We start from the raw sequence: 14,466 nt of genomic DNA on the forward strand, positions 1-14,466 counted from the left end.
CGAGCGCCATTTTGGCCTCGTGGTCGGGAGTGAGGAGGACTCGCCTGCGGCCGCTGCACTTCGTGGGTGAGTTGGCGGGGGGGGCGGCGAGAGCGGGGTCTGGGGATCCCCTCGGGGGCTGCGGGGAGCGCGGCTGTGGGTGGAAAGGCTGGAGGGCTCGGGAGGGCTTAGCGGGGTGTTCGGGGGTTCCCGGGGACGTTTTGAGGGGTCCCTGAAAGGACTCGGGGGGGAGGTTGAAGGTCCTTGAAGGGTTTTGGGGGGCTCTGATGGGGGTTTATTTTTCTGAGAAGATTTGGGGTGTCCCAGGTGGGCTTTGGGGGTCTCTGGGGAGGTTTGGGCGTCCTGGGGGGCTTTGCGGGGACCTTCGAGGCAGTTTTGGGGGGTTTAATGGGTCCCAGACTGTTTTGAGGGTCCATGAGGGGGATTGGGGGTCCCTGAATGGGCTTGAGGGGTCCCAGGTGGGTTTTGTGGGTCACTGAGAGGGTTTAGAGGATGCTGGGGAAGGATGAGGGGTCCTTGAGGAGGTTTCGATGGGTCGAGGGGGGGATTTCAGGGGTTTTGAGGGGATTTTAGGGGTCCCCTAAAGCCCAGCAGTGGGGTTCAAGGGGTCCCCCAGCCCCCAGGGAAGGGGTCCTGGGGATGCCCCCCAAAATCCAGAGGGGGAGATGTACCACATCCGGGTAAGGGGATCCCAGTGCCCCCAGTATATCCCAGTGACCTCCCAGTGACTCACAGGATGGCCCAGAAACCCCCCAGTGACCATCCAGTGTGTCCCAGTGACCTCCCACTGCCCCCCAGGATGGCCCAGTGATCCTGCAGTGAGCACCCAGTAACCCCCAGTATGGCCCAGTAACCTCCCAGTGTCCCCCCGTGTGTCCTGGTATCCCCCAGTAACTCCCCAGTTCTCTGCCAGTGCCCCCCAGTGTGCCCCAGTTCCCCTCCAGTCCCTCCCAGTGCCCTCCCAGTGTCCTTCAATACCCCCCCAGTCCTCCCACTGCTCTCTGGTTCCCCCCCAGTGTGTCCCAGTATCCCCCAGTAATCACCCAGTGCCCCACAAAGCCCCCAACTGTCCCCAGATGCCCTTGGCCTTTCTATGGGAGGGGGAGCATTTTTGGGGGCAGAGGATCCAGAGAGGAGCAGCGAGGCTGGGGAAGGGAGTGGAGCACAAGTGGTGTGAGGAGAGGCTGAGGGAGCTGGGGGTGTTGAGGCTGGAGAAGAGGAGGCTCAGGGGAGACCTCCTGACTGTCTGCAAGTCCCTGCCAGGAGGTTGGAGCCAGGTGGGGCTGGGGCTGTTCTGCCAGGAAGCAGCAGTAGGACAAGAGGGCTGGGTCTGGAGCTGTGCCAGGGGAGGTTTAGGTTGGATATTGGGAAGCAATTTTGTACAGAGAGAAGTGAAAAGAGCGGGTGGGTCACCCCCAAAGGGAGCTGGGGGGAGCCGGGGTTTGGGGGGCTGATGTGAAAGGGGTGGGAGGGGGGGGCTGAGGGGAGTGGGGAGAGCAGGAGCGGGGTTGCCGTGGGGGTGCCTTGGTGTCCCCATGCCTTGATTCCTGGAGAGCGAGGGAGGCTGGAGATAGGGAGGAGCTTCGAGAGCCCTGAGAGCCTGGAGAGGGGGGCACGGAGAAGGGGAAGCCTGGACAGTGGGGACCCCTGGGATCCCCTAGGAACACAAAGTGGAGAACCTGGAGAGGGGGAATTTCTGGGAATGCAGCATCCCGAAAGCGAGAATCAGAGGAGAAGGGAGCCTTGGGATCCCCAACACTCCCAGCATCTCTAGGTAGAACCCCCAGCATCCCAGACAGGGGAGACTCTCTGAACCCTAGAGGGGGGAAACCAGAGAAGGGGAAATCTTAGGAGAATTTTTTTGGGCTAATCTTCATATTTTAGAGTATTTTTAGGTGAATCTCAGCTTTTCAGTTTGGGAGGGCAGGAGTCTTCTCACTATTTCTTACAGGCTTTTGCCTGAATCTCGATGATTTGGGGTTCTCTGGGTTGATCCTTGGTGTTTTGGAGGTTTTTATGGACCCAGGATGTCCGGTGAGTTCTAGAGATGGACTTGGGCAGGAGGAACCCCCAAACCCAAACGCTTGTTTTCCCCCCATCAGGATTTGTCCTTCCCAAAGCTTGGGCGGATGGAGGAGGAGGCTGCGAGGAAGAGGAAGATGCCTTGGGCCACCCAGGCAGGTGAGGAGGAAGTCAGTGTCCCTTTGGGCGGGGGTTGTGCTGGCTCTGTCAGCCCAGCATGGCCCCGGCTGCAGGACAACCCCGCTGGCGCCGCCGTCCTGCCGGGGCCGGAGTTGGGGGGATGTCCTTGGCCTTCCCTGTGGGCCGGAGGCAAATCCCCTGCCTGTCCTTCTTGCTTCCTGCCCCAGGCCCCGAGCTGAGGAGGGAGAGCGCGGAGGACAAATCCCCCCGTGAGACCCTGGTGGGAGAGGCCGTTTTGAAGGGCTCCCCGGCGCAGGAAGGCAGCGGGGAGGAAAAGGGCCGGAGATCCCCCCGCAGGAGGGGCTCCAAAGCCAGCCCAGGGTGCTCTGAGGAGGAAAGAGCCAGCCTGTGCCGGGAAGGCGGCCAGAGCTTGAGGGGGAGCTCTGAGCTGGTGGTCCCTGATCAGCCTCCCAGCAGGGAGAAGCCCTTCAGGTGCTTGGAATGTGGGAAGAGCTTCAAGAGGAGCACCACCCTCCTCACCCACCAGCACATCCACACTGGGGAACGTCCTTACACGTGTTGGGAATGTGGGAAGAGCTTCAGTGACAGCTCCACCCTTCGCAAACACAAGCACATCCACACTGGGGAACGTCCTTACATGTGTTGGGAATGTGGAAAGAGCTTCAGGGACAGCTCCAACCTTCGTAAGCACCAAGTCATCCACACTGGAGAACGGCCATACACGTGTGGGGAATGTGGGAAGAGGTTTCAGACCAGCTCACATCTCCTCAGGCATGAGCAGACACACACGGATGAGAGGCCCTTCCGCTGTACCGAGTGCGGGAAGGGCTTCAACCGGAACTGCAACCTCATCACCCACCAGCGCATCCACACCGGGGAGAGGCCCTACAAGTGTGGGGAGTGTGGGAAGAGCTTCACCCGCAGCTCTACCTTGACCAAACACCAACGGACCCACCAGTAAGAGAAGCCCCACCAGTGCCCCGACTGCAGGAAGAGCTTCGGCCGCTTCTTCCACCCCGAATGAAGCCCCTAATGGGGAGGCAACCCCTGGAGTCCAGTGACTGTCAGTCCATCCCTTTCCACCACAAAGGACCAGTCCGCTTTCCCAGGGGCAGGTTCTGACAACAGAACCCTTCTTGGGGGGTGTGTGGAGATTCCTGCCTTGGCTGGGGACCCCCCCAGGGTCACTCCTGGAGGTTGAGAGCAGAGATCCCCCCACCAGCGTTGGTCTGGGGGAGTTCCATCTGTCTCTAATTAAGAATTTCTCGTTTTGTGGCAGCTTGAGTAGAATTGCTTCAACAATTGCTTTAGTGTAGAGCACTGTCCTATCTTATCCTGTACAGGTAGTTTTAGTGTATATATTATGCACTAAGTAATTCTGATGAAGATCTTTTGTCTGATCATTTGTATCCCTAAATAAATTCCTTTTTATCAATAGATCTGATTTGCCATCATTAAAAGCTGGAGGGCAAAAGTGATTCAGTCACACTTCTGTAATTCCTCTAAACTGAAACTGTTGGCATGATCCAAGGTTGAGATTGGATCCAGCAGCCCCCAGCACCCCACAGTAAGTTGGGAGCTCAGAGGGGCCACCCCCCTTTCCCAGCCCTCCTGTGCCCAAAGGCTCTTATGGTACCGTTTATCCCACCACACTACCCCTGCTCTTTTACCCTTCTCCCTGTTCCTCCCACTTTTTCATAGTCCACTCAATCCCCAGCCCCAATCAGGATCACTCTGGGGGTCCCAATCCCCATTTTTCTCCCCTCTTTCACCCCTTCCACATCATCCCCCCACTCTCCAGCCCTCTCATGCTCAGTTTGGGGGTCCCACTCTCCAGCCCTCTCATGCTCAGTTTGGGGGTCCCACCCTCCTCTTTCCCCACTCTCCTGACCTCTCCCACTTATTTCCCATCATCCTCAGTGGTCCTCCCCTCCACTTTTGGGGGGTCTCACTCCCCTCCCACTCAGTTTGGGGTCCCACTACCCCTTTATCCCCTCTAGCCCCCCCTTTTCCCACCGACCTCCCCCTTACCACCCTCCGCTCACCCGAGAGCTCCTCGCCCGCAGCCGGGGGGGCTCCCAGCACCACCAGTACCCAGAGAAGTCCCCCCAGAGAAGGGGTTGGGTGGGGTCCTGGGTGGGCTTTGAGTGTGTTTGGGGGTCCTCGGGGAGCTCTAAGAAGGTTTTGAGGGGTTCCCAGCACCTTTTGGGATGAGCTGGGTGCCTACTGAGGGGCAGGTGCACTCCCAAAGCCCCCCCAGAGTGGGTTTACACGGGGGGAAACAGGGGAGTCCCTATTCCCGATCCATCCCGGAGCCAGTTCTGCCCCCCCCAAACTCGGCTCCACCCCTCGTTATCCACCCCCCCTCCCCCACTGCCCCCCAATAACCGGCACTGGGGAGAAGTGGGAAGCTTTCCTGGGATCAGAAGTGGCACCAGGGGAGGGGGGGACACACGACCCCCCAAAATCCTCACAGGGACAGGAGGGGTCCAGGCTGGGCCCGAGGCCCCGGGGAGGGGCTGCGGCCGCCGCCGGCTCAGGAGCTCTGTGGGGAGAGAAAAGGGGGTGACAGCGGGGTGGGGGGTCCCCGGGGGGGCACAGACGCTCTGGGGGGACACACGACCCCCTGGGACCCCCCTCACCTTCTGGCGCAGGTAGAAGCCGAGCCCCAGCGCCAGGGAGACGAAGGCCAAGAGGAAGCCCCCGGCCCCTCCTGGGCAGCAATTGCTCAGGCTGATGGAGCCCGGCAGGGCCGGGGCCGCCGGCGGTGTCCGATCCCGGCAGGAAGCGGGGAGGGCCCCGGGGAGCGGCGGCGGCGGGCGGGGCCCTGGGGGAGCCGCCCCGAGGGGTCCCCGCCGCCCGGGGCACTGAAGGAGCCGCCCCGGGACGGGCCCTGGCGGGGGTCGCCAGAGAGGGGGGCGAGCTCGGAACAGAATCAGCTCCGGAGAATAAACCGAGGGAAACCAAAGGGCCGCGCCGGGGGAGTCTCCGCCGCCCCGGAGCTGAAAGAGCTGCCCCGCGGGACGAGCGAGGAGGGGCGGCGGGGAAACAGTCGCCCGGGGTGTGGCGAGGGAGGCGGGAATGGGATAAAAGAGAGAGAATAGAGGGATAAATCGCTTTGTTTCCCCCCTCCCTCCCCACCCCAACTCCCTTTTGTATACAGATAAAAGCAGGGATCGACATGTGCTTCCCTTCCCCCTTTTCCCTTTAAGGGATGAGAAAACAAAAGAGAAAACCTTGAGAAAGAGGGGGAAAGCCAACTCTGCAAAACCATCTCCTCTGAGATAAGTTGTGAGTGCCAAAGGAAACACTGACTCCAGAGGTGCCCCAGGGCGGCAGAGCCCCCACCCTGCCCACTCACACAGTTCAGCTCAACATTGGGGTTTTCCCCTCCCTGGCACTGCCCAGTCCAGCCCCTCCCTGGTCCCCCCATCTCCCTGCCCCTGCCCCAGCCCAGCAGAGCAGCACACTCAGGTCTGGCCCTGCAGCAGGACATGGAGGCCATGGAGCTCAGGGACAGGCCCTCTGGGGCTGCAATGCTCAGCACATCATCAGCTCAGGCAGCTCCTGCAGCCCCAGGGCCAGCCCCGCTCCCCAGCACAGCAGCAGAGAATCGGCCCCGGGCTCCTCAGGCCCCATTTGCCATCTCCAGGGGCACTGGCCACCACCAGCACCAGCTGGAGCAGCCTCAGCCCCTCAGCCCCCACAGTGGGACCCTGGGGGCAGCACACGGACTCCAGGGAGAAACCAGCAAGGCAAGGACCCTCTGGAGAGTCTGCTCCTTGGGCTTGTTCTTGAGAGCCCTGGAGAAGAAGAGCTGAGGCTTCAGGCTGTGCCCGGAGCAAATGGAGCCCCTTGTGTGGTGGAAAGAGTGCAGTGGAGCCCAGCTCATGCCAGCAGTACCATGGCCACAGGACTGACCCAGCCCAGCCCAGGGACCAAGGCCCAGAGCACTGAGGCCTCACCGAGGCCCAGAAGGGGAGGGGGGCAGGAGAAAAAGAGCAGCTCTCAACAGGCCAAATGCTGCTGCTCCCTGGCACTGCTGCTGGGCTGGGACTCTGTTTCCCTGCCCCTCTGCACACAAGCACTGCCCTGCCAGACCCATCAGAGGTCTCAGAAGATTGAACTCACAAAAGCAAGTCACTGAAGGATCCTTGACTTTGTTTCAATGCATTCCTCATTTACACAGACTGGGTCAAATTCAGGATGTAGACAGTGAACCAGACATGGGATGAATAATCAATATTCACTGTATACAACTTTATCCCAGGAGAAAAACCACATGAAAACCCCAACCCAGCACCACAAAACCCTGAGCAGGCAGGCTGGAACAAGGAGTCCCATTCTGAATGCTATGGAAGAGAAAACAGGCAGTTTGTGCCCTCAGAAAAGCATCCAGTCATCGTTTCCCTCAGGGCATCCTCAAGCAAAAGACTTCTTAAGAGAGTTGCCAGAGCTTGGCAGCAGGCTGTCCTTCTTAGCTTGGAAAATCTCTGCTAACTTACCTAACAATGGTACAAACCCCCCACTTTAATGTTGTCAAACAGCTGCATCTGCAGGATTCATGTTCCAGCATTACCTAATGCACAATTATCACACCTCTTAAAATGAAAGGGGAGGGAAAAAAAAGCAGAGGGTGGGGGGAGACTCCCCACCCCAGTCATCCATCAAGTGTACATCCTGGCCACTGCTCCCAAGAAATTTAATATATGCTAAAGAGATATAAAAAGACATCAAAAAGCTTTCAGAAATAAAAGTACTTCAGAAGCTAGATTTTAATATTGCCAAGTGGGTTTTTGCCAGATTATAAAGTTGACTGAAATGCCAGGATACTGCATTTTGGAAGCAGCAGCAGCTCACATATTGCCTTGTATTAGTGGCTGAAGTGTGTTGCTGATTCCAAAGCCAGACTATCATCATCTGTGGGGGAGAGTAGATAAATAAATAAATACTTAATCTCTACCAAAAAAAGCATGAATAGATGTGGTCACTTATCCAAAGAGCTGTTCTTGTTGCTGAGGACTCCTCTCTGAACACATTCACCTGTCATTCTGTCAAGGTAATAAATCCTTCCATTTATCCTTCCATTATCCTTCCAGCACACTCAAAGCCTCCTGCTATTTAATTTCAGTGGAAAAATGGCCCAAAGTGTCTAAAACATTTCCTTTTGCTCATGTAAAAGTGCTGGCATTTTACTTCCTTCCTGATAAGCCAGTGCCAATGGACCTGATTATTCTTTTCTTATTCAAAGCATATCAGTAGTTCCAAAGCACTCTCCATCTTATCAGGTGTCTGAACAGCACAGTTACTGAAAACAGTTTGTCCTGGTCCTCTCTCTGCCAGGCTATCAGATAAACCCAACTAACTCTCTGTATTTACACACAATCAAACATAAGTTGTGTCTTCAACACACTGTAGCCTGTTTCTGGCATGCTACAGGTTTGCTGCTTGACATTAGTTGTACCCAAAACAGCAGCAGTGAATTAGCTTAGAACAAAAATATAGTCACTCCATGGCGCAAAACAAAAAAGGGACACAGGATAGGAAAAAAAAAAGAGAAACATTTTGTGAAGTAAGAATGATCACTCTCATCTCAGTAGTTCATAGGTATTTATCTGGTGCTACTTGAAAAAGAGCATGGAAGCAGTAGGATCTAAATGCATTCAAAACCAACAGACCTCATGAGTAGAAAAACAATTTCTTTTTTTTGTTTATTTTATTCTCCTGTCCTCTAGGAACTGTGTCTGATTTGCAAGGGGTGAGAAAGTGAAAGAAAGGAAAATGGTTACAGTGTCTGAAAGCATTCAAATGCCTTTACAGTTTTTGTCAGTAACAAGACTGATTTTCATGATCCAACCTTCATTTGGCACTAAAAGATCCTCACAAAAACAAACAAAAAAACCCACTTTCCCCCACACAAGTCTCTCATCAACTCTCCTTTTCATTGTATCTTAGATACAGAATTTTCAGTGCTGACTACTGAGGAATAACACAAGATCAACTCCTTCAGAAGGGCCAGGGCTTTGAAGATTTTGCTTCCTGCCCAGCCCTAGGGAACAGGCACAGCATCTCCCTTCCTTCTTCTCAGGATGACAGGATATCCTCGGGATGAGCCCAGTGTTGGAAGAGTTAAACATTAACCTGGCTGTGCCCTGGGCACTCTCAGCTGGCTAAATGAAAAGTTCTGGAAGGCTGGGAGAAATCCTGAGTTGCAGCTCTTTGATTAAGTACAGCCTTCTTTAGAAGCTGAAGCTCCAGCCCCTGAGTGGAGGATCCTTCCCACCACTTCTCCCACTGACAGTCCCCCTAAGCAATAAAATATCAAACATAAAAAGACAGTGACATTCATCCTCTGCAAAGACAGGACCAAATCCTGCAGCCAATTTGATGACAGAAAAAAAATTTAAAAGGAAATAAAGAATACACAGAAAATTGCTTGATCCTTAGTTACATTTTCAGTATATGGAGAACTACACAAACTGTCAGTAGCAGAGTGCTCAGAGTACATAAAGGAGTGTGATTTCACCATTTTGTTAAATCTTGGTTTTACTAGATTTTTGTGTCCTGTATTTCTTTAAAAATATTCACGTGTGAGGGTGTAAAAAGTGTTTCTTTCAAAAACAGCTCTAGAAACCAACCCAGAAATAGGGGGAAAGGGGTGAAAGAGCAGCAGTCACACGTACAAGAATGGTCTGAATAAATAAAGTCACCTCCTGCCCACCCATCCTGGCACCTGATGGGAAGGAGTTTTGGAAACGCTTAGGAACAAGCTAGCACTATATTTTAGATATGACTTTTTCATCTCTACATCTACAGGACTTTAAACTGTTTCATGTCTGTAAGGGGGGTACTTTTGAATTAGATGATCAATGGAGCATAGAGGCATGAGAAAGGAATCATATTAGGATGTGAAACCAGCCAGAGTATGGTACAGTGTAACTTCATGGCACAAGCTAATTGTAAGGTCCATTGTGCTTTTTAGCAAGTCAGCCTAATATCCCCTATTATCAGAGCTGAGTTCTTCCTTGGTTTGGCTACATATTGCAAGATAGATACATCTACCCTTGAAACACAATGCTAGAGGTCATACATAGGGGTGAGAAAGATGATGATGGGAGGAAGATTCTGTGGGCAGGGGTGGCTGGCCCCTTGCCCTACAGCAGGGCATGCACAGACTGTTGCTATCAGGTGATGAACAGGCAGGGTTTGGCTGCCACTCAGGCATCACCTTATACTGGGTACTGGCCCTACGTGGTGTAATGTGGAGCTGATAAAATGGGGTGTCAGGACTGCTGGGGTGAGCAATCCTCATCCTGCCATGGAGACTGTGTTGTTCCATGGGGACGCCCGCTGAGCACGGGCACCGACCAGCTGCTGCAGATCCTGGCAGCCCTGGCCTGTCTGTGTGGGTAAGCACAGTTTATTGACAGGAAGCAACTGAGAGAACAAACTTTTTAATATCCTTTTAGTGTTCCTTTAATTCCCCTTTTATGTTTATGGTATTTTTCCTTTAGTTTCCCTTTTTACTAACCAATACCGTGTTATCCATAATATTGTGTTAAGATCCTTTTTTGGTATCCCTTTTCACTAGTTAATACTGTATTAAAGGCTGTTCGTAGTATTTGTTTTAATGCCACCCGATAAGATAGTTATTTTGTATCCTTTTTTTTTAGTTTTTAATTCCTCTTGCTACGTTTATTATTACTATTATTCTCACTGTAATAAAAGATATTTTGTGTGTTTGAGTATTTCTAGCACTTGGCTTTATTCCGGACATGTATCCAAACGAACTGCTACATAAGGTTGGAATGTGCCATATCACTCAACAAACAACCCCACAGTATCCTAACAAACCCTAATGGGATGCAGGATCCAGCTCAGTGTAACTGCATGACCCTCATAGACCTTTTGCACAGGAGAGCAACAACTCACATGCCTCACATGCACTCCCCAGCCCACCCCAAATGTACAGGGGTGGCTTCACTGTACCCACAGCATTCTCTTGATCTGGTTCCACGGAGATGAGAGTGTGATCTCTGAACTGCAGTCTGATTTTGCTGTCTATTTTTGGCAATTTCCCACCTAAGAAAAATAAATCCTCCTCAGAAAGGAAGAAAACTGTCAGGGGTGACAGCAGGTCTGTCAGCACCTTGGCACATACTGACGAAGCAATAGATGTTGACCAGATCAAAGTATACCCCTGAGATAGACTGAAAGAGAGGACTGAAAATGGAGGCCCTGATCCTGACAACATACTGATGCATCCTGAAGAAGCTGTCCTGTGGGAACAGAGAACACTGTCTCATGAGAACAGGAGCACTGTCTCATGAGAACAAGGACCTGTTTTGAACGAGAGTGGTTGGGAAGAACATCAACATGAGAGAAAAATAAGAGCAGGTGCTCGGGACTGTTGTGGGAAAGAACTGGGCTGTTTTGAGAAAGAGCAAAGTTGTTGTGAGAAAGTAGAGTTTAGAAAATGCACCTATTAGCTGTAAGAATTCTGGTGTGAAAGTTTGAACTGTCCTATCGGTGTGCATTACGTGTGTTCAAAAACTGTACTTAAGGGGCTGCGCAGCAGCCCCGGGTGGCTGTCCCTGCTTTTTCCTTGGAATAAACTTTGCTGGAACCTTTTTTCGTGTCGCTTTGGCCGTTCCGACATTATCAGCGACAGATAATGGGGTAGAAATGGAGGATAATGGGGCAGAAATGGGGGATAATGAGGGCAAATGGGAAATAATGGGGGGAAATGGGGTAAAATGAGGTGAAATAGGGAAGAAAGGGAGAGAAATGGGAGGGTAATGGGGGAGAGTGAGGGGGAAATGGGGAAAATGAGGGGTAATGAGGAAAAATAGGAGATTATGGGGGATAGTGAGGGGGAAATGGGGGATAAGGAAGAAGAAATGTGGGATAATGGGGGATAATGGGGGAAAATGGTGAATAATAGGGAAAAATGTCAGATAATGAGGGAAAATGGGGAATAATAGGGGAGAAATGTGGGATAATGGGGGAAACGGGGAACAGTGGGGGAAAATATGGGATAATGGAGGGAAAAGAAGGGATAATGGTTGAAAAGGGGGGGAAATGGGTGTCTGAGAGGAAAAGTGGGGATAATGGGGGGAATGGGGGAAATAAGGGAAAATAGGGGATAAGGGGGGAAAATGGGGGAAATGAGGGAAAACGAGGTAATGAGGAAAATGGGGATAATGAGGGAAAATGGGAGAAATGAGGGAAAATGGGGAAAATAGGGGATGAAGAAGGAAAATGGGGGATAATAGGGGAAAAATGGGGGTCACTACAAGACCCCCCTTCCCATCAGACTCTGAGGCATCTCTGCTCTCACCTGCCTCCCCTTGTTGATTAATTAACCACTCATTAATTACTAACAAGTAACTAACCCCCCAAAACCCACAGAACCCACAGCAGTTTTATTTTGGAGGGGGGTCAGCACAGCCTTGTGTCACCAGAGTAGAGCATTGGGGGGGGCCAAGCAGAGCCAGGGGGTCCCAAACCCCTTCCCGGGGGGTCCCACCCCCCTTTTTCGGGGGGTCCCTCAGGGCTTTTCCAGCTGGGAGTCGCCGGGGAGGGTCCCCACGTCCTGGTAGGTGGGTTGGACCCCCCGGGAAATGTCCTCGTACATCGAACACTCGTCCAGGTTCAGCCCCTGAAAACAAGGAAAGGGGGGGATTCGGGTCGGTTTGGGGGGGTTTAGAGAGTGATAGACCCCCCCCCCAGCACGATTTTGGGGCACGGGGGCCCCCAGAACGTCACCTCGTAGAGGTTTTCCTCCTCGCATGTGGTTTTTTCGGGGTGCAGCAGCTGCTCGTTGGCCCAGCGCTTCTGGGGGGGGGGAACAGGGGGCACGGGGGGGGTTTGGAGTGGCCAGGAGGGCTTTGGGGGCACCAGAGGGGATTTAGGGGTGGCCAGGGGGGGTTTAGGGGTGGCCGGGGGGGAAAAAAGGGGGCACAGGGAATTTTTGGGGTGGCCAGGGGGGTTTTGGGGGACACCAGGGGAGATTTAGGGGTGGCGGGGGGGGGTTGGAGGTACAGGGGGGTTTTGGGGTGGCCGGGGGGGGGGTTCTGGGGGCACCGGGGGGGGGTTCTGGGGGCACCAGGGGGGATTTAGGGGTGGCCGGGGGGGGAGGAAAGGGAGCACAGGGGGGTTTTGGGGTGGCCAGGGGGGTTTTGGGAGCACCAGGGGGTTTTTGGAGTGGCCAGGGGGGGTTTTCTGGGGGCACAAGGGGGGATTTAGGGGTGGCCGGGGGGGGGGAAAGAGGGCACAGGGGGGTTTTGGGGTGGCCAGGGGGCGTTTTGGGGGCACTAGGGGGGTTTTGGGGTGGCCGGGGGGGGTTTCTGGGGGCACCAGGGGGGATTTAAGGGTGGCCGGAGGAGGGGGAAAAAAAGGCACAAGGGGGTTTTGAGGTGGCCAGGGGGTGTTTGGGGGGGCTCCAGGGGGGTTTTGGGGGGGCTGGGGGGTTTGGGGGACACTAGAGGGATTTAGGGGTGGCCGGAGGGGGTTGGGCTGGCCAGGGGGGTTTTGGGGGGCACCAGGGGGATTTAGGGGTGGCCAGGGGGGTTTTGGGGGGCACCAGGGGGATTTAGGGGTGGCCAGGGGGATTTTGGGGGGCACCAGGGGGATTTAGGGGTGGCCAGGGGGGTTTTGGGGGGCACCAGGGGGATTTAGGGGTGGCCAGGGGGGGTTGGGTGTCTCTGGGGAGGACTGGGGGGATTTGGGGATGGCAAGAGGAGGTTGGGGGGAACTGGGGGGGACTGGGGGGAACTGGGAGGTACGGGGGGGTTGAAGGGATTTTGGGGCATCTGGGGGGGGGGGAATTGGGGGTACCAGGGGGTTTGGGGGGTTGGGGAGGATTGGGGTTACCCAGGGGGGGATTTTGGGGGACCTGGAGGGCAATTGGTGTCCCCAGGGTCTCAATTAATGTCCCCAATGTCTCAATTGGTGTCCCCAGTGTCCCATTTACATGACCCGATGTCCCAGCTGGTGTCCCCAGTGTCCCAGTTGGTGTCCCCAGTGTCCAAGTTGGTGTCCCCAGTGTCCCAATTAGGTGTCCCCAGTGTCCCAATTGGCATCCCCAGTGTCCCATTTAGGGGTCCCAAAGTTCCAGCTGCTGTCCCCAGTGTCCCAGCTGGGGGTCCCAGTGTCCAATTGGGGGTCCCAGTGACAGAACTGGGGGTCCCAGTGTCCCAGTTGGTGTCCCCCTGTCCCAGTTGTCCCAGTGTCCCAGTTGGTGTCCCAGTGTCCCAGTTGGGTGTCCCAGTTGTCCCAGTGTCCCAGTTGGTGTCCCAGTGTCCCAGTTGGTGTCCCCCTGTCCCAGCTGTCCCAGTTTGTCCCAGTGTCCCACCCTGAGCAGCAGCAGCAGCCCCGGCCCGGCCGAGCAGAGCAGCAGCAGCACCCCCTGCGCCGTCAGGATCCGGTTCTTGGTGCTCTCCCTCAGCGCCAGGAACGGGGCGGGAACCGGCTCTGTGGGAACGGGACTGGGTAACTGGGAGGGACTGGGTACACTGGGAGGGACTGGGTATACTGGGAGGGACTGGGTTAAACTGGGAGGGACTGGGCTATACTGGTACCATACTGGGGGCACCGGGAGGGGCCGAGTGACCTGGCTGAGCCCCCCCCGCGCCCCCCACTCACCGAGGACCCTGACGAAGGTGCCGCAGCTCTGGGCCGTCTCCCCCCCGGACTCCATGCGGCAGAAGAAGAGCCTGGAGTCGTTGTGGGACAGTTTGGGGAAGGTCAGGGTGGAGCTTCCCCCCCCTTCCAGCACCACCTGGTCCATCCAGCGGCCCCCCGGGTGGCCACCACCTCCTGGGGCCAGGGGCAGCTCCGGGGGACCTCCCCGAGCCCGGGGGGACACGCCTGGAGCCAGGTCAGGGCGGTGTCGGGGGGGCCTCGGAGTTGGAACTCGAGGGTCAGGGGGGTCCCCACGGGCCCCTCGCGGGAGGGGGGCCCCCCCCACACCCGGAGCCACCCCTGGGGCGGGGCCGGGGAGCAGGAGGGGCTCGGGGGGCTCCCGGTGGTCACGGTCACGGGGGTCGGCGTCTCGGGGGGCTCCAGGGGTCATGCACGGGGCGCAGCCTTCGGGGGGGGTCTGGGAGCACTGGGAGCCTGCGGGGACAGAGGGGGGGTTAGGGGAGGTCACCAGTGCCCCCCAACCCCCATGGAGGGCGACTGACCCTGAGGGGGTCACTGGGGGTCCCTGTCCCTGCTGGGGGGGGTCTTTGGGAGTTCCCAGAACAGTGAGGGGTCATTGGGGGTCCCCCCGGGGTCTTTGGGGGTCCCCCAGACCCA

General features: G+C 55.5%; 1 protein-coding gene and 2 pseudogenes across 1 annotated transcript; 1 reads left to right on the top strand and 2 right to left on the bottom strand.

Annotated features, from left to right (window-relative positions):
* Window positions 1–14,466, top strand: part of LOC127474811 (zinc finger protein 208-like) — a 1,297,692-nt pseudogene that overhangs the window by 523,966 nt on the left and 759,260 nt on the right.
* The window catches only part of LOC127474844 (zinc finger protein OZF-like), a 182,655-nt pseudogene that overhangs the window by 13,815 nt on the left and 154,374 nt on the right, over window positions 1–14,466 (bottom strand).
* Window positions 11,605–14,239, bottom strand: LOC127475006 (B-cell antigen receptor complex-associated protein alpha chain-like). The gene is made up of 4 exons (XM_051796307.1): window positions 13,810–14,239; window positions 13,520–13,638; window positions 11,932–12,000; window positions 11,605–11,824 (listed from the first exon to the last, which is right to left on the bottom strand). Exons 1-4 carry the CDS (start codon window positions 14,237–14,239, stop codon window positions 11,714–11,716), a joined length of 729 nt encoding a protein of 242 aa, XP_051652267.1. The 3' UTR covers window positions 11,605–11,713.

The sequence above is a fragment of the Manacus candei genome, unplaced genomic scaffold (genome assembly GCF_025592945.1).
Source record: "Manacus candei isolate 608988 ecotype Guabito, Panama unplaced genomic scaffold, ASM2559294v1 h1tg000045l, whole genome shotgun sequence".
NCBI lineage: Eukaryota > Metazoa > Chordata > Aves > Passeriformes > Pipridae > Manacus > Manacus candei.